The 20415-nt window shown below is 33.2% G+C and overlaps 1 protein-coding gene across 3 annotated transcripts in view; it reads left to right on the top strand.

Moving 5' to 3' along the window:
- LOC143231123 (endothelin-converting enzyme homolog) overlaps nucleotides 1-20415 on the top strand; it is a 55705-nt gene that overhangs the window by 14124 nt on the left and 21166 nt on the right. For all 3 annotated transcript variants that reach the window (XM_076465735.1, XM_076465736.1, XM_076465737.1), the window contains exons 3-9: nucleotides 3715-3777; nucleotides 6891-7007; nucleotides 9139-9225; nucleotides 11609-11736; nucleotides 12255-12358; nucleotides 14784-14914; nucleotides 15631-15729. In XM_076465735.1, coding sequence (XP_076321850.1) covers nucleotides 3715-3777; nucleotides 6891-7007; nucleotides 9139-9225; nucleotides 11609-11736; nucleotides 12255-12358; nucleotides 14784-14914; nucleotides 15631-15729 — 729 coding nt within the window. The remainder of the gene's footprint in view (nucleotides 1-3714; nucleotides 3778-6890; nucleotides 7008-9138; nucleotides 9226-11608; nucleotides 11737-12254; nucleotides 12359-14783; nucleotides 14915-15630; nucleotides 15730-20415) is intronic.

Below are 20415 nucleotides of genomic sequence, written 5' to 3' on the forward strand. Positions count from 1 at the left end.
TTATTAAGCCTTACAGGTTTTTTGTAGATGACATTTATTGTATGTGTGTACATTCAAAACCCGATGTCCAGTACTGTTACCTCTCAATAAAATTGGTATGCAAGTTTAACTTGCAGCTTGTTAGCAGGGAATTAGTATCACATTTGGATAACAATATATTTGGAAAATAGCACCCATTGTTTTACAAATTTAAATTACCAGTTGAAGTAATGTAAAATATTTTTAGTTTTTACCATTCAGTGTTTTAATTAATAAAAACATTGTGTAATCTATACTGGTCAAATTATGGTCACATTTCTGTGGGTGATAATGACATCTCCTCCTTTAAAGCTCAACGAACTATATGGTATACTTGATGCAGTATGAAAGATGAAGTTAAGGTGATATGAAATTACTTGGTGATTTGTTACAAAAAGAAAAAAGCAATATCTCCATGTTAATTTACAGAACAATTTAAAATTAAACCATCCCATAGGATAACCACAAATTTAGCTAAGATTTTAGGAGATAAGTGGTGTGCACATGCACTTCCTGTATAAAGATGTTTTTGACATCTTGCTCTTTGATGTAATGAAATATAGTTTGTTCAAGAGATCAAGTGTTTGAAAAAGAACTTTTTCAGATCTAAAAGTGACCTATGCTGTTTAACTTGTTTGATAGAAAATCAATATATATAATGGGATGAAAGACAGATTACAACATGAATTTCCAGGGTGCCTAATCACTTTTCAAATTAAATGTCATACTTGGATCTCTACTTTCTTTTGTACAAAAGAGGCTGTAAGCAAGTTTGAAGATAATTTTTTTAATTAAGAGGAAACAATAACAAACTTGTGGGCTATCTCCACATTTATGAGCTTATTTTCAGGTGAAAGACAATATGAACATGAAAATTATGTTAAACACAACATAACGTGCAACAGTTAAAAGGCTACAATGTGTGGCTTGTTACGTCAACTGATTATGTTTATACACATTAATTATTACCAGAGCTGTTTATAAAAGTTATGCATTAGTTACAAGTACATACAATTATGTCAAACATTGAAGAGAGTTATTACATGGTCATATGCTAAATTTGTTTAACAGGTTAATTTATTTTTAATATTTTAACCCTTGTATCTTGTGATACACTTACATTTAGTTTCTTTTTTTAATGTTTGGTGTAACTGTATACACATAAATGTAATGTATAATGTAATACAGAGAAAATTTAATATGTGAAGATAAAATTATTTGAATGACATACACACACACACACACACACACACACCCTCCATTGAATATTTTCCTTTTAATTGTTACTTGTTATGTAATATTCCACGCTGTTGTGTGTGATGTAACATTAATATTCAAATTGTGTCTCGCTTGATGGAGAGTTAATAAATGAGTTGTAAAACCATTCAGTAATTGTATTATGGAGTCAGTCCCAAGGTTAGACTACAAGTAATTCTACCTTGAAAACTGAAGGTTGCTAACCCAACATAGGTGAATATACTTTTTACAATGCTTCCTTCTCTTCTCATCTAACTTGGTTAAAGAACTAGTTTTTGGTTATATGTATTTTCTATATAGTTATGGGTATGAAGTTAAGTCTTTGAGAGAGTAATGAATTTTTATTTAGAAAGTACAATTTCTATACTTCATTTACTAATGGTTGTTTATGACTTAAAAATTTGAGTTGATTTTACTGGAACCATGTTATTACTAGAAGGCACAAAGGACAATAATGAATACAATCTTATATGACTTGAAAGCTAAATGTTTTTCCATATGTTGAACCCTGGCAGTTAGTCAATAAGTATTACTTTATGTAAACTAAAAATGTTGTCATCTCAGTTTAATTTTCTTTGTTAAAAATATTTCCAAGTTTTTTATTTTTTATTCTTTAGTTTTTTTACTTCTCCCAATCCTGTATTTGAAAGTTTTGTGTGTAAAACATGGCATGTAGATCTTTGAATAACATTTTTTTTAGTTGATTTATATGTAGTCCTGTTGTAAAATATTTTTATATTCTATCCAAAATTTATAATTTGAACGTATTTTAGAAAGGATGGTCGTACTCCTTCATTATGAAGATGTTATTTTCAGTTCAAATTCTTACAGTGCTTACAATGGCAATTATTTTTTTTGTTACATTAATATCAGTGCTTTCAAACTGCTTTTAACTCCTATAATTTGATTTTATTCACAGAAATAAAGGAAAGAGTTATACTGTTGTGTATACCAACTTTGCCGAAACTACTTTAGGTGAACTAGGACAGGTTGTGACTGCTGTTTATTTATTTTTTAACTTACACATTTTTGTGAGTTGCCATCCTTCTAGTATATGCTTCTCAACTATTTAACAAATGTAACAGTTAAGCATTATACTGCTTTAATACTAAATGGAGTTTATATTTAATTCGGAGTTGAAAGCTGTACAAAAATTGATGTAATTTTACCACTAATGTGTGGTTGAGGCTGGATCATACACTTATAATATTTGTGGCATATTAACAATAAATACTTTTAGTTATGTATTTATAATATACTAATAAATATTTTTGCAGAATTCTCTGAAATACTTCCTGAATTGCTTGGCTATACCTATTTATAAAACACAGATTTCTTTACCATAAACCTCTTGACTTAGATTTTTGTGTTATTACAGCTTGAGTAATGTTGAATTATTCTCTATTGTTAGTTGGTGTTTTATAAATAAAAAGGGATTTGATAAAACTACAAAGATTGTGAACTTTTCAAAACAGTTAAAACTTTAGTAAACACATGCTATAAATCTTCAAAGGTACCATCCAGTTATAAATTCACTTTCTACAATGTATTTATGTACTTCATGTACTCTGAACGTGTTTGAAGTTCAGGGGCAGCCAAATGTTGTATTAACTGAAACTGTGATTTTCTGTTATAGTTATACACAAGTCTCTTTTTCCCAATCCAAAGGGTTGCTTTATTACCAGGCCAAAAACAGGGGCAAGTGCTCCTTTTCCATTGTCTGTGATGTACATAGGACCCTATTGGTGCAGTATGCATATAGCACATAATTGTATCTGAAGGTGAAAGTATTTCAGGAAAGGGTTGATTCATTATACAGAAACATAACCCAAGGTTAATTTCTAATATCCTGTCAAAATGTAGGGATGGACTTAATGGGAACAATTTTAAGTCTGGGGTTACATAGATATTCTTAATATGTAGAAATGCATTGATCCAGAATGGCATTCTGTGTCTACCAAGTTCAAGCTGTTAGAAGTTCTGGTTCTTTTAACAGAAAGTGGTTGTACTAATAACAATCATGTGTGTATGTGTATTTATTCAAAGCATTATTAACTGTGGAGTGAATGACAAAAGGGGGTTTGTCCTTCTTCAAAATCCCAGTTTAATTTTCATAAAACTATAGAGGTGACTGCAGTTATAAGCTCAAAGCATGTCATTTTTTGGTATTTTGTATAAGAAAGGCTTTAATAGTTTTAATTCTAATAGTTACTACATATGTACCCCCTTTCACACACACAAAATACCTTTTTAATTATAGAAATGTAGGGAACTGTTTTTCAGAAACTGATATTCATATAGACTAATGAAAGTCATAGAATTGTAAGTTTAATTTATTATACATAGGAATGATAATTATTTTAGGTAAACTGTACAACTGTGTTTGTACATTGATCTATAGAATTCGTTATTCTGATGATGTATTGTGACATTTTGTAGATGGAACCAGCAGGTCTCGGACTACCTGACCCGAGTTATTATCAGCAATCTAATCTTGAGCAGGTGAGTGCTTGTGTTGGTAAACTGCTTTCCTAACCAATTAGGACATGATTAGTCAAAACTGAACAGTTTAAAAATTCTATATTTATGATTTTAAGCAAATAAGTAAAAATGCACATAAAAGCATAAATACTGATTTTTTATCTTAGGATATTTTTCTGAAATAAGGCTCTCTCTAACATGTATCCTATTTAATACATATAAATCTTGTGCTATTTTCAAGTAAATTTTGAATATTGGAACTCATTTTAACTGTGTAACGCTATTTTATTATCTTAAACATTTCACTAAATTTTAAGACTTTATTTGGGCAGAAACTGGCATATCTAGGATCCAAGCATCTGGATTGACTAAATAATCCATTAACCTTAAAGTTAACCTGTAATTATTATTTTTTTTTTTATGGTTAAACTTCAGAAAGCTTGGTGGCCCTATAAAACACTAGGCCTAACTTTTATGTGAATCTTTCATTTTATTACCTTCAATGAGCACCCACTTAGACACATTATTTTTAACTGTGCTACTAGCAGAACTGGTGCAATTCTAGCTGTCTGGTTCATGTGCTAATAGTCTTGGAAACCAATTGCATGAGTTCAATCTGTGGTTTCACTATTTCCATTTCCTGATATGCAATCCGTGTATGCCATGTAGCTTAAATGGGGATCATAAAACTGATGTCACCAGCAAGTGAAACAAATAGTTATTCATACTGAAGTAATCTTCTTTACTCAGCAGCAGGCAGTATAAGTGACTAAAACACACACATATATACAATATATTGTGTGTGTATTTATCCTAGCTAGCAAGGTGTATTATGCCAGTTTCTGAACTGTGCACAAGTAATTTTTTGTTACTGCCTTCTTAATTTTACCAGCAAAACCACAACACTGTGAAGCAGGTTGGAAATGCTAATTTCAAATCTTGAAGTTAAATGAGGCAATTAATTCTGTTTTAAAACTGACACTTAGATATGAGCAGTAAAAGTTGTTGATGTCATTTGGCAGTAGATACGAAGTGAAATCAACAAACAAAGCTACTGTTATGATAATGCAAGTTAATGTTTCCTTTTAAAACAGTATGAGATACCTCAAAGGTCAAGTTGTTGAAACACAAGTTCTGTGTTTGTTTTATCTGAGAGTATATGATACCTTTCATAATGCCTTTAGTATCAACAATTGGACCACTGGTTCACTATGTATTGTCAACATTTCAAAGTGTTGGCAGTCTGCCCAAGTGACATTTTAACATACAGGAATTAACATTGGTAAACTCAATAATTGTTTTAGGTTCATTGTGGGACTTTAATTTAAATGTTATTTTGAAAATCTGTTACAATATTTAAAGATGAAATTGCTGACAGGCAGGAAACACTCGTGCCTCAATAAAATCGCTTGCTGATAGGCAGGAAACGCGAGTGCCTTGATGAAATCACTTGCTGACAGGCAGGAAACACTCGTGCCTCAATAAAATCGCTTGCTGATAGGCAGGAAACGCGAGTGCCTTGATGAAATCACTTGCTGATAGGCAGGAAACGTGAGTGCCTTGATGAAATCACTTGCTGATAGGCAGGAAACGCGAGTGCCTTGATGAAATCGCTTGCTGATAGGCAGGAAACGCAAGTGCCTCAATGAAATCGCTTGCTGATAGGCAGGAAACGCGAGTGCCTCAATGAAATCGCTTGCTGAGGCAGGCAGTGCCTCGATGAAATCGCTTGCTGATAGGCAGGAAACGCGAGTGCCTCGATGAAATCGCTTGCTGATAGGCAGGAAACGCGCAAGTGCCTCAATGAAATCGCTTGCTGATAGGCAGGAAACGCGAGTGCCTCAATGAAATCGCTTGCTGATAGGCAGGAAACGCGAGTGCCTCGATGAAATCGCTTGCTGATAGGCAGGAAACGCGCGTGCCTCGATGAAATCGCTTGCTGATAGGCAGGAAACACGCGTGCCTCAATGAAATCGCTTGCTGATAGGCAGGAAACTCGCGTGCCTCGATGAAATCAGTTTCAAACTTCTATCACTTCTTTATTTTTCATTAGTTTTTGAATACATAAATGTATGAAATATTAATAGCGTGGTAGTTCTTGTTGTTATGCTGCCTTTTGTTTTTTTACTTTTATCTGGTGTGTTGTAATATAAAGTCCATGATGTCCACATTTATTAAATTACTCTTCTGTGTGCATGGACTCTCAGAAAACTGTCACTGTCACTTAGACTTGATGTTTCTGATAAATAATTGACTTGTTTAAACTAACGTGTATGGATATCTTTAACATAACCAGCTTAGATAACAAGAGGGTGAAACTCGATAACAAGTATATTTTTAAGTAATTGAAGCATCAATAAAGACTTGGATGACTAGAATGTATCATAAACTGTAATTTCACAAAGCCTGTCTTATGTTGTTATCTATCTATACACTTCTGTCCCATCTGAAAGTTAAAAAAAATTTCAAGCAGTTTGGAACCTGATAGAAAATATTATTACTGGGTATTGTGTTTTTTTATATATATTCTAATTCTGTGGTAAATTTTCTCAACTTTTATTAAAGTCTTTTGAAGAATATTTAGGATGAAACTTTTGTATGTTCCCTCACGGTATTGATAAGAAAGTTGATGAAAGTGCAAACATGTTACAGTGTACATAAAATATTGGATTGTTTTTATTTACATTTCCAGTTTGCAAATAAATGAACCAACAGGTTTTCTGTTTGAAGGCAAGAGGTAGTCACATCACTACTAACTTCTAATGTTATGTCCGATTCTGTTAGAAAAAAAAAAGTATTATTTACTTTCACAAACAAAGATGGTATTTTAGGGATCATAACAGGTTTATAATCTTAATAAAATGGGAGAGCATTGTAATATAAAAAGGCCAGGAAATAGAAAATATGGGGAAAAGTATCTATGTCATGAACTCTTGTGAAAAAATGTATGTTAACTATATAATACTTGTTACTTCTGGAAGGTAATTGGTTGTACAGATGGTGTAGCAGTATTAATGAACAAGGTATTTGTAAATAATCGAGATGCAGTAGGTTGTAATTAGCACAAGTCTAATGTTATAAATAATGGCATTAATTTAGCTACAGATATTTCAAATTTTGATAATTTTTGTCAGATAATTAAGGCATACAAAGACCTGATGCAAGGAATGGCTAAAGAATATGGTGCTACACCGGAACATGCCAAGCAGTTTTCAGAAGACACATTCCAGTTTGAGAAACGCATGGCAAAAGTAGGTTATATAATCATTATTTATTCAAAATATTTAAGTGCTATTAATGCACTTTTTTCTTTCTTTTTAGAAAGACAAGAAAGTGGTGGATCTGAAATTATTATTTTTTTTTTAATAAGAGGTAAAGAAAAACTCTCAAATTCTTTCCATGTTGTCAGAAAGCAGTATGTAAATTAGACATATTACCTACAAGTGTGTGTTCCAGGATTATGGATAAGTACAAATGGGATGGTTGTAAGGGCACTCACATTGGCAAAACTCTTTGTGGATTATATGTGTGAACATGCGGGAATATAGAGTGAAACAGGTAACCAACTATTGAACTTACCAGACTCAACAATTCTCGCACAGTGAAAAGAATAACCCACCTTGGTAAAACTTTCACTCATCTCATCTGAGTTATCCAGTATTGAACTTCTATTTGAAGAAAGTTTATCCATGATAAATGAACTTCCACTTTAAATAGTTATACAATTATGCCACTGTTAAGTCTGTTCCAAATACTGGTATGATATTGTTACACTTTTATGTTTGTTTTGTATTACTGATTTAATCTTTTAGTAGAGGTAATGGAGACTGTAGGTGAAAATGAAGTAGAAAGTTCCTAGTTATAACTTTTTATTGATGAAATATTTAGTTTCAAATAAAGTATGCAGCAACAATGGCTCACCAGAGTTTAGGGTTGAAGAAGTGTCAAAACTGAAATTCAATCAGATCTTGAATGGGTTATTAATATAATTAATATTAATGTTAAGTAACACGTGTTTGACTTTGCAGAGCATGTGTGATGTTATTCTAAGAGGAAGTCTGGCCAGACAAAAAAAAGTGTGATTGATCTTTTGACCAGCAGAGAGGAGAAAATATAAGAACTATAAGGAATATTAAAACTGCTTAATTGTATATGTATGCTATTATATTATGACACATTGTCTTATGTTTGCATTGATCTGTACTGTGTAATATTCACAAGGCTATCTATCTGTGCATATATACATCAGTTTGTTATAACCTAAAAACAAGCTGAAACAAAAATAAATTAAAAAAAACAAACACTACACTAATTAAAAAGATCCTGAGATACAAGCTATAATGTGAGGATGAATTTGTGTAAGTAGAGCGAAAAGTATTTAGAACAGGACGTGCAAGACATTTTTTGCTGTTACATTTTATAATGCAGCAATATAATTACTATAATCAGCTTGCTAGGCTAAATTTAGTTTCAAAATGTCAGTAGTTAAGGCTATTATACTTCATAAAGATTGAACAGCATTTTTTTGTTTATTATTTTTATTTATTTTTGTTTCGGCTTGTTTTTTGGTTATAACAAACTAATATAATTAGCTAGACATTTAGATTTGCTGTTTTTTAATGCAGTCCATCCTTTTGATTGTGTTTACTTTATCAATATTAATTCTCTCTAAAATATATGGCTTTACAACTTAACCTGTAAAGCCTGCATGTGTGTGTGTGTGTGTAACTAACCAACATGCATCACATGTGCATGCATGTGTAAAACTTGTGTAATTATAAATATATTTTACAAGTCTATGCATAACATGTGCTCTGTTGGTAACCTTGCATCATTGTGATCACACAATCGCAGTATCGCTGTCAATGATAACATTGTGGCAGTGATATCAGTAGAAATAGCCATCCAACCTGCATGAAGTCAATTTAAAGATGTTATTGTTTCTTGAGAGAGTATCCATCATTCACCAACTGTGTACCTAATGAAGCTAAACTGCCTCAAATTGAACAGTATTATTGCCCATGATGGATATTAAAAAAAACAACAACAACATACTACAGAAACAAGGTTGTATAAGTGTTAAAAGGGGAGAATGTGGATCTTCCAGAAATTAGTGACACAAGACAAATAGCCTAAAGTGCAAATACCAGTTTAGCACTTTAGTTCAAAATGCTTTTGTGTACCTATTTTAACACTGTTTATTATTTTGAATTCTACTTTTGTTTCAAAGGTGCTGCAGTAGTTTATTTACAGATAGCAGTTAGCTTGTCTTGTGGTAATATTAATACTTGTTGCATGTAATGGTAGGGTGGTATGATTTTAATGTTATTGTCTGCTACATATGACATTTTACTTGTATGATTATAATATTTTGTGTTACAGATAATGCCCTCTGTAGAGCTTCTATTAAATCCTGAAGAAAGCTACAAGAAGATGACTGTGGATACATTAAAAAGTTTGGCACCTAAAGTAAGAACTGTTTTTACAATACAGAACACTTATACATTCTCCGATTATATAATATTTAATAATAAGCATGCTTGAGATAACATTGCCATCTTTTTGTACTAAACTTTGAACTTTTCAGTCATGAATCAGGTTTCTAAGTTCAAAAGCCAAATCTTTAGGAAATGGGCAACAAGAAAATAATGATAGATTTTCTACAAAATGTGAGAAAAGTTGGAATATAATTATAAACACTCCTACTGATCTTATAACAGCCATAAGGAAGTATGAAATATCTTAAGTTAACGTTTTTCCTTTCTAGAATGACTGCAAATTATTGCAGGAATTTATTGTTGTTTCTTCTAAATAGTTTAAGACTTGTAACAATTTACATCTATTTCCATTTAATTTTATTGTTGTATTGTTATTTGAATATTGTTTTAACTAATAATTCCACCACACAAGTTTTAAATCAACTGGCAAATGCATAGCTTAAGTCACTGTATTGAATGGTGTAATGCATAGGCTGTCCACAAGCATATTTTGTGAAAATTTTTAAATCCAAAACAGACTTACCATCTGCTGAAAATACATCTATTTATCGATGTCTGCTTTGCATATCTAAACATTAATCTTGCATGGTCAAATCTTTTATACCCCACTTAAATGCTCTTGGCAATATCTAATTTGCAGATTTCTTTGCCTTCCTTATTGTGCTTCTGGTTCTGTATATAAGTATCTTACTTAGGTAACATAATCACTTTTTCTAAACAAAGCATTAGCCATGTTTTTCTCTGAAGTTTTATTCATCTTTTGTTATGGTTTGCTATTTTTGCACCACCTTGTGGCCTTCAGTGTAATTATAATTTCAAAAACAAAACAAACCAAATTACGTGTTATATTTGTGGGTACAAATTCCTATGTTACTGTTGTCAGCAAGGTGGCTAATCTAACCTTTTTTATTCCTTTATTATCTGGCATCTCTCTACATTTGGAGGGGAGGGTCACTTTTAGGTGAGGCTGTTCATCGTTTTTATCCAGTGAGAGATGAAGACATTCATTTGGCCTGTTTGATTTTTTCTTATGGCTTCTGAAGTTGCCATATTTGTTGTTCCTGGGAAGAATTTGGATTTTTTTTTTTTTTTTTACACTTTTTGTTATGGGTTTCTAATTTGTACATTTGGTTTGCTTTTATAACAGGAACGTGAGATATAGTACTTAAGTTTGATGTTTTTGCTGTTGGTTGCTGGTGAAATTTAAGTATTTTTTTTGTAGTGTTATGATATTAGCCAATTAATTTTGTTTTTAAATAATGCACCTAATAAAATAACATACACAAAGTTAATGCCTTTTAAGTATTATAAATTTATTTGCTTTTAACTAAGGCATAAGACTCTTAAAATGATTCCCTAAGCTGTTCACTCTCAACATGAGAAACTTTTAAACTGAAGACAAAACAAAAATACTTCATACTGGAAACAATGTAACATTATATGTCATTTGATAGATTATAAAATTAACTTTATGTTGGTTATAAATTGTATAAAACATTATAATTATTGACAATGTTTGAATGTGATAGCTGGGTGTGGAAAGTGGTTTTGACCTTCTGGTTTGTCTTTAAACAAAGTTTTAAGGCTATCCAAAATTACTTATTAATGCGTGTGTCATAATTAATATCTTGGTGAAGCTCATATTTCATAGAGAGGTGGTAAATAAATTACAGAATAGGCAAGATCTAAAGAACAGTCATCAGTATTCCCATGCAAGGAGAGATTGATAATTTATTTAAATAGTTGTTTTTTAAAGTTAAGGAGTTAAAACTCAAAAATTGGTTTATTGCTCACATTTTAAGTCAAAGTTTATTTGTATACATTGACAATAAAGTAGTAATTAAATTTTGAATGTAACTGTGTAGAAGGTTGTGACATACACACTTTAACCTACATGAAGTGAAAGGGTTAACACAGCTGTTAATGTGTGTGTGTATTTAGATTAGCTGGAGTATTTTCAAAATACAGAAGTTGTTACATACAATATCATTTATTGCTGCTATTCCTAATATGCTTATGAACTAAAATGTTTTCATCATTGTGTTTGAAATCAGCTTAAGCTTTGGAAAGTTACCGTTTACTTATGAAAGAAAAAAAGTAGAATGAATTAGTATAGGTTGAAAGAGTTAATTAAATTTTACGAGGAAAGGTTACTTTTATCATTAGTTATGAAATGTTGGGTAAATGAATAATAATTTTATTGGCTGGAAAGTAGCATTGCTTTCTTACCAAACAGTTGTTGACAAGATATGTATAGTGATGCAAATTTATTACAGAAGTTTCAAAAGATTTGTTAAAAACAAGTCACATCTTGTGATACACTAATTAAATTCATAAAATGTTTTATGGCACAGATCAAATGGCTGGATCTTCTGCAGGCATATTTTCCTTTTGCTGAAATAAGTGTTGACACTGAAGTAGCTATCGTACATCCACAGTATTTCAGAGATCTCTCTGACCTTCTTATTGCAAAAGGAATAGAGTAAGTGTGTTATGTGGTGCTTTAAAACTGCTGCTAACAAATTTATTGAAATGCATAGTTAAATAAATGTTTCAGTCTCAAAATATTGTGAAAGTTTTCTTAATCTATTTAACTTTTTACAATTTAAACATACCTGTAGGTTTTATTTTTTTAATGATGTGAATTATTACCAAAATAATTGTTTTTTCTTATAAACTTCACCTTTTAAATACTGTGAAAGCAGCCTGTAATAATTAGTTATTTGTATGTTTTATATGTCATTATCAGTTAGCATGTGAAACATTTGTCAAAGAGCAGCCCAGGATGCAAGAATGCATTCTGGTTTCATGTGGATTTGTTGCAGCTCAAATTGGGGCTTACATATTTCTGGGCTGGTTTTTGAAGCATCATTTGTAGACTGTAAGCTTTGGGATACAAATAAAAAAAACAAAAAAAAACGTTTTCATCTGAACTGTATTTTTGAAAAATATTCTTCAACCATTATGCTTACTTAAAGGGCAAATGATTAATATTTTCAGAGAAATAAATAACTACTTAATGTGGAGGTTGCTGTCTCATTATGCCGATCACCTACCTAGCCGCTTTCGAAATTTAAAGAATAAATTCAGACGTTTCCTAGAAGGTAATTGTTTACATTCTGAAAAAGTAATTAATGTGAAAGTTTACCATTATTTTTGAGTAACTTCAAATGCTTTCAGTTTAATGTGTAAGTCAGCATTTCTTTATTTTTTAACATGTAAATATAATTTAATCATTTTTATTGTTACAGCAAAGAACAAACTTAAGTTATTAGGATGTCAAATTACTTTAGTATTACCACATTCACATTTTTTTCAACATACTGTTGAAAATACTATTGCCATGTTTTACTTGGATGCAACAGGCCTTTCTGGTGTTAAAAGCTGCATCTGTCTAGTGTAATTCTGTAGTAAGTGACAGATGTTGCCTGAATTTTCCAGGTTTATTCAGAAGAAAAAATGTCTAGTTTTCTGTGGTAGTTGACAGAATTTGCCCAATTTTTTAAAATTTTAAGTTGAAGAAAAAAGGCCTGTTTTAGAATTTCTGTAGCTATAGAGGTAATAGAAGCAGAAAACTGAACTTGTTTACTGATAGATGTCAGGAGTAATGTAAATTGCATTCAGTAGTTTATTTTCTGGTAATATTTTTTTCTAAGTCACAGATTTTATTGCAAGAAGAATATTTTTAAACAGGTGAGATATTTCTGTTGCTAGTGTGATTATTCTCAACATTTTTCAGAAATATTGTATTCACATAAAAAATATTTTTCATCATCATAAAAGTTGTAACTTGTTAAAAAAAAACAACAACTTTTTACTTTGAGTGTGCATCATAATACTGATTATGTTATGGGTTTCAACTAATGTCATTAGTTCTTGTAGATTCTTTAAGTTTTTAGTTTTTTTTCTGTTATAATGGTAATGGGTGAGCCAGTGAAGACCAGTTGTTTGGTTTAATTGTTTATGAATTGCAAATGAATATATTAAAATTCCAAGAAGACAGTCGTGCATGTGTGTGTGTGTGTGTGTGTGGCTAAATGAGCACATAAGCCACCAGCTCGAGGTACTTACACGTAACTCAAATAATTAACTTGAAGACTGATACAAACAACATACAATATTTTTTATCCATATCAGCCTTCATTTTGATTGTTCATTAAGTAAACCTTTTTTACATATTCATTAATTCTGACAATTTCTGTTGAACAAATTATTCACTGAATTATTATAAGCAGACATACCTCAGTTTGATTCAGAAATCTTACTTAAAACATCATATGCTATGCATTGTTAGACCAAAGAAGATGTCAGAGAACTTGTCCACTGGAAATGGTAGAGTAGATGGATATCTTCTTCAGTATAATAATATGGAACTTTGTTCCTTCTGAGGGAATTGGTGCAAGTGGTCTGGTCTTTAGAAACACCACATGTTGGGCCAGAAAATATGACTTTATACACGGTTTCATGTATTATTGAAATTTACCAAGTAGTATTGTACCAAATGTGGTCAGATTGTAAACCCAAATCTCTGTCCCACCAACCATGGGGATGTTATGATGTGACAGTCAGTCCTACTATTTGTTGGTAAAAGAGTAGTTCAAGAGTTGGCAGTGGGTGGTAAAGACTATTTCTAATCTTTCACTGCTAAATTAGTAACAACTAGCACAGATAGTCCTTGTGGCTGCCTATTTTCATATCTCTCTCCTTTTTGTTTATCAATTCATTTTTGTAATTAGTAAAGTTAACCCAAATGTTTTTGTAGATTTTTCCTCTGCTACAATAGTATCTGTTTACACAGTTTAAAGGAATTGTATGATGTTGCAGTTTGGCAACACGTCAGTCACTTGTGTCTGACCGTTTCCTTATTTTGGACAACTGTCTCTACAAAGCTTCTATTATTCATATTCTTGCTGCAACTGATATGTGTTTGTGGTATACATAACAGTTCAGCTTCTCTTGTGGAAGCAGTTATAACTTTGATAATTTCAACACTATTTCTCAAATACTAAGTAGTCAAGTATTTTCCATCATAGACACACTGGAAATTGTATAATTTTCTTGGAATAGCTTCAAAGTAGTGAAGAAACAAAGATTTCTCTTTCAGTGCTTTTGAGTGTCTAAATAAAATTATTTCACTGACAGGCAAGTTTTGTTTCAATATTTACTCTCAACAGCTGCATTTGTGAAACACTGATGTGTGAAAATGTTTATTTTGTAATGTGGCTAATGGTTGGGTGAGGAATCCTGTGTGAGCTGGAACAGATTACTTTGGTCATTATACAAGTGGATATTCACTCTACAGTCTTTCTTCGAAACAGCACGGTAATTAAATAACAGCATATCTAGAGAAATTGACTGCTTTAGACTAGTGTTAATTGAGAAGTGTTAAGTGTTTCTTGTAACATTTCTTTACTAAAGTGCAATGCCCAAATAAAAGTTGGTTACTCTGACTTATAGAAGAGATTTAGTTGCTTCAGAGGGCCTAATCTTAGACATTTGATGTTCATATTCTTAAACTTTTCATGTTAGGAGTAGAAGACCAAGATGTTCCATTTGAGGAACGTTGGCACTTCTGTATCAGACAAACTAACCGTTACTTGGGTTTGGCCTTGGGAAGCATGTATGTTAAGAAATATTTTTCTCCGGCTTTAAAGCTACAGGTAAGAATCAAGTAATATAGTTGAACTGTTTTAATCTAACTATGACCAGTTGTTATGAGTAATACATTATGCATTAGTCCATTTGTTTAAAGAAGTGGTGGATTAAATTATCTCCTGAAGAATTAGAACTAATGCAAACTGTGACAGATTTACTATTATATATTTATTTTAACAATGATGTTTGTTTCATTTAAGTATGTATTTAGAAATGCATGTAAGTTGTATCATTAAGTCTGTATTGAGAAATTCCCACCTATTTTGTGTGCTTTCACAGTGACCTCTATAGGTATATTGTATAATTTTAATTTTACATCCAGTGTACAAGTTTTAGTTTAGAATTACGGTACTATTGTATCAGTTGATTATGGAAGCTTATCTTTTATGAATAAAATCTTAATTAAAACTTGTTAGAATATTTTAACACACATTAAGTTTTCCTCTCATCAAGGTATCAGATTCTTGTAGTTGGATAACAGAATTACTAGATTCCTTCCACCTTTTACTGAATGTATGTTTTTATGTAGGTGAACACGTATCAACCCTTTTACTGTAAAACATTTAATTTTGTAAAATGTGGAACAGTGTGGGTGTATAAAACACTATTTTTGGCCTTCTATGCAGAAAGAGTCATTAAGCATGTATTTCTGATGTAAAAAACAAATAAACAAACCTTCTACACATACTGTAATGATAACCTTTGCATGTATTGTTTTCAGGGTCGTACTGTAGTGAATGCTATTAAAGATACTTTTGTGGAGGAGATGGGAGATATTTCATGGTTAGATGCAACAAGCCAGAAAGTTGCAAAAGAAAAGGTAAAATTATTGAGAAGTGTCTTTGTCCTAAATTACATAGAAGGTTGCTTTTCCTGCTGTTGTTACTTTGTTACAGATTTTGAAGCTTTATTGAACAGTCAGTATTGTATGAAGTTTATTTAGCATAATTGTTTCATGTGTCCAAAGAGACTACATATATTATTGTAAAAAGAAAGATAAAGTCTAGTAAAGAAATAATTAAATGTTCTGGACATATTTTACTTTCAGTAGGGGGGTGAGTGCTTGAATAACTGCTGCAGACAAAATATTACTTATATATTAAAACTTAAAATTAAGCTCAGTCAGAAATGAAAAGAGTCTTGTGAAATATTTAGTAATTTTACAGCCAATTTTTTAACACCGTTCAAAAGTAAAATTTAAGAACTTAGTTATATACATTTATTTTTAAAATTATAGAGTAATACTGTTGGGGAAAGATTCTAAGTAAGATCCTGTACAGAGGTCGAAGATGGTTAGTTTTAGAATATTAAGCACGAATGTGTTAATTGTGAGAGGTTTTGTGAAACACTTTATTATTAAAAAAAAAAAATCTACAACATACAGAATAATTGATTTATTAGGGAAATGTGAGGTTGACCACTGAAGAGTTAAAAGTTTTCTTTCAGTTTGTACATATGCAGACCACTGAAAACAAGTGTAAAGGGTCTTGATTTTTCTCATTTCAGGAATTAATTAGTCTGAAAATCCAAACTGTTTGATATACAAGACTGTTTAGGTTATTATTTAGTTTCAATAGTGATTTAATATTCAGTTTTAATAACAAGAATGTTAATTATTTGAAAAGAGTTTGCTGTGATAAGTTATGTAACATGGTACAAGTTATGTAGCGTATGCCATTTGATTGTTCTACTAGGCTTTAGTGATATTATTGACATCATCTGACTTGAAGCTTATAAGTTTTCTTATTGTTTGTGATATTGTTCTCACTAGAGGGCTAGAAAGTTATAGGTGTGAGTCAAAATATTTATAAATAGATGTCCAATAATGTACTGAAAAGAAAGCAAATTAAGTAAGAGGTAATTAGATATCTCTGGGCTGTTTGCCATGTGTGGTAACCTGTGAAGGGGAGGTGAGGATCCAACCCTAACACACCACTCTGGTATTGAATTCCTGTAGATGGGCAGCCTTGGGGTGGCCCCCTAGGGTCAATTGGCTGGTCCACTTGGGCTGGGGTCAACCAAGTACCAATGTTGGATGTTCTCAATGGGTGTTGTGGACATTGTATCTGATAATGGTGTTTGGGTATAGTGCTCACAAAACCATGGCATTGCTGCTGTGTCCTTGTTTGGCATTGTCATGCATCCCCTTGTAGAGCTCCATGGTGGATGGGGTCAGTGGAAACCAAAACATTCTTTCTTTTTATTATGGATTCACTAAATAAAAACCTAAATAAAATAATGAAAAAACAGCCCATAAGTAAACCACCACATCTTGAAGATTCTGAGCAGCAATCTCCAACATCTGTAGCACCTGTACCTCATTTTCTTGTATTACATTCTCTTTCAGACAAACCTTTAGGGCAAATGTCTCCCTTTTTTTACTCAGAAGGGACTAGAGGGACTTGCTGGGTCTCCAAATTCAGTCAGAAAGCTTCATTCTGGAGATATATTGGTGGAAACATTTACATCTAAACAAAGTGAACTCCTCTTATGTTCAAAGGAGTTATTGTTAAGAGGGATTTGGAGATTCTTGCTGGTTTCTCCACCCAAGGAGTTTCTGGAGTGAGGCATATCTCCACTTGCAAAGATGGAATTATGATGCTGACCAACACTTGGTTTCATTTTAACATTTACATCACCACGTCCACCTGCTGCTATCAAGGTAGGTTATCTTATTTGCAAGGTATGGCCATATATTCCAAACCTTCTCAAATGTTTCCAATGTTAGCTGTTTGGTAACTTGAAGAAATCATTTCGTGGTTCATTGATGTGTGCTTGTTGCAGTGGCAAGGACCGCAATGCCTATGAGTGTGAAATAAACCCTCATTGTGTTAATTGTAATGGTTCTCACTCATCATACTTTCATTCTTGCCCTAAGTGGTTGGAAGAAAAAGAGTTGCAGCATTTGAAAACATTTTAAAACATTACTTACCCTGAGGCTTGAAAGTTACTGTCTACCACTTCACCTCGGATGTATGCTGCTGCACTTCATTCCACTATGACAGTGGGAGTGCAGACAGATCTCTCCATGCCTCTGAAAGAATCATTCTCAAACTGTATGAAAAGCCTTTTGACCTCCATGGTTAAAAAAATTGAGGAATCAACATCAACACCCATCTTTGTCCCTAACATTCATTCCAACAAACCCCAAGGTCCAATTCCTTTGGTTCTGGGTATGGATATTTCCTCGGGTACATCTTCTATCTCCCTAAGAAGCAAAATGATCGTTCATTTGTGTCCTAAGTTGCTAGAATCCTCTTCCAACCACAGAGACCTGCCCAATTGGCCCAGGGCAGGATCCATGGAGGTCAATAGACCTCTCTCAAATAGAGAGAAAGACGTGGTCAAAAACAGAAGGGCTCTCCACCCAATTTGCCTACACATAAATAAAATTGTCACTTTGATGCAATGGAACTGTCGAGGTTTATGTTCTAATCTGAATGACATCAAAGCACTGATTGCTTCTTACTATCCTGTATGTCTTTCTTTACAAGAAACATTTCTGAAACCTACCAATATAGTCACCTCTTGGCAGATTTTTTTATACAGAAGTGACTGGTTGACTGGTTATGTGATGGATGAATGCATTGAGGGATGGCACTGTTGGTTGATCAGCACCTGCCTACCCTGTACTTGTCATTCCACACACCCTTGAAGGCTGTAGCCATCTGTTTCCTTGGGTTGTATCATCACTGTTTGTTCTCTCTACCTATCTCCCAAAGAGACCTATGATCAATCAGACCTTGATAGTCTTGTTGAACAGTTGCCATCTACCTTTTTAATTCTGGGGGACTTTAATGGACATAATCCCTTCTGGGGTGGGGCTATTCCAAAGAGTGTATGCTCTCGGATCACAACCTTTCCATTTCCAATACTAGTTCTTATACTTATTTTCATGCACCTAATCAGTCCTTTACTGCTATTGGACTCTCAGTTTGCTCCCCTTCACTACTCTCTCACTTTTTATGGAGGGTTGACGGTAACCCGTAAGGCAGTGATCTTTTTCCTATCATTTTGAAAGAGACTGGCTGTGGTGGATGCTACCCGACCTGTGTGCCCCAGTGGAAGTTGGATAAAGCCAACTGGACCTCTTTCACTGCTCTTGCAGAACTTGATCCTGCAATCGTCTGTAAGCCATCAATAGATGACAGCGTGGCAGCAGTAACTAACTATTACACAGGCAGCTGCTCAATGTATTCCTAAAACCTTGACACATTTTCCAGAATATCTTCATCTGTGGGGGAATTCTGCCTGCCACATGACATGGAAGGCTCAAAAACATGTCTAGGATACTTTTCGTAAGTATCCCACACTCTTGAACCACATAACTTTCCAGCAGACCCATGCACGTACTTGGCAGATAAGACATCAAAGCCAGAAGGAATCTTGGATTAAGTACACAATCAGCATCTTTTCTACCACCAGTTCCAAAGTCATATGGGACAAGATTTGGAAGGTCAGTGGGCAGTATAATTCTGCCTTTCTTTTGATCTTGCCCTCCGATAGCCAGGAAGTAGCTGATACTCTCGGTGAAAGCTTCTGCCAGGTATCAAGCACTTCTGCTTCATCCTCCACCTTCTTAGCCATCAAGCCTCGGGCAGAGCGATCACCTCTTTCCTTTCGAGCTGATAGTCTCTGTGACTATAATCGTCCCTTTAAACTGGTAGAATTGAAACTGGCCCTTCATCAGTCTGGCAGTACATTGGTTGGACCTGATGATATATGCTATGACATGCTGCACCATCTATCTCCTGCTTCTCTTACTATTCTTCTGATTGTTTTTAACTGGCTCTGGTAGGAGAATGTTTTTCATGGTGCCTGGTGCCAGGCTATTTTTCTACCTTTCTCTAAGCCTGGAAAGGATCCCAAGATTCCTTCAAACTATCGTTCAGTTGTTGTAAGACCTTAGAGAGGATGGTTGCTCATCTTGTTTGGTGTCACAACTCAAAGCAACTTCTTCTTGCCCACCCAGTGTGGGTTGAGACGACAGTGCTCCACCATGGACCACTTGATTCGACTTGAAACTTCAATCAGAGAAGCATTTCTCAAATGACAACATCTTGTATCAATATTCTTTGACTTTGAGAAAGCTTATGATACCACATGCAGGTATGGCATTTTACGAGACCTTCACTTATATGGGTTATGTGGTAATTTGCCCAATTTTATTGAAAGTTTTTTAATGGACAAGCAATTCCATGTTCTTGTGGATTCGATACTCTCCCGTTCTTTTCTACAGGAACTTGGAGTCCCTCTGGGCTGTGTTTTGAGTGTTACACTCTTCAGTATAAAGATTAATGCCATCACTGAACAAATCTCTCCTATTGTTGCAAACAGACTCTCTGTTGACAACTTTCAAATTTCATGTCAGTTGTTAAACATGAGGTATATTGAGTGACAGCTACAGACTGCCCTCAATCATTTACTGAAGTGGACCACAGCAAATGGTTTTAATTTCTCTCTCTCTAAATCAATTTGCATGCATTTTTGCTATCAATAGGGTATT

The sequence above is a fragment of the Tachypleus tridentatus genome, chromosome 10 (genome assembly GCF_004210375.1).
Source record: "Tachypleus tridentatus isolate NWPU-2018 chromosome 10, ASM421037v1, whole genome shotgun sequence".
NCBI classification, from domain to species: domain Eukaryota; kingdom Metazoa; phylum Arthropoda; class Merostomata; order Xiphosura; family Limulidae; genus Tachypleus; species Tachypleus tridentatus.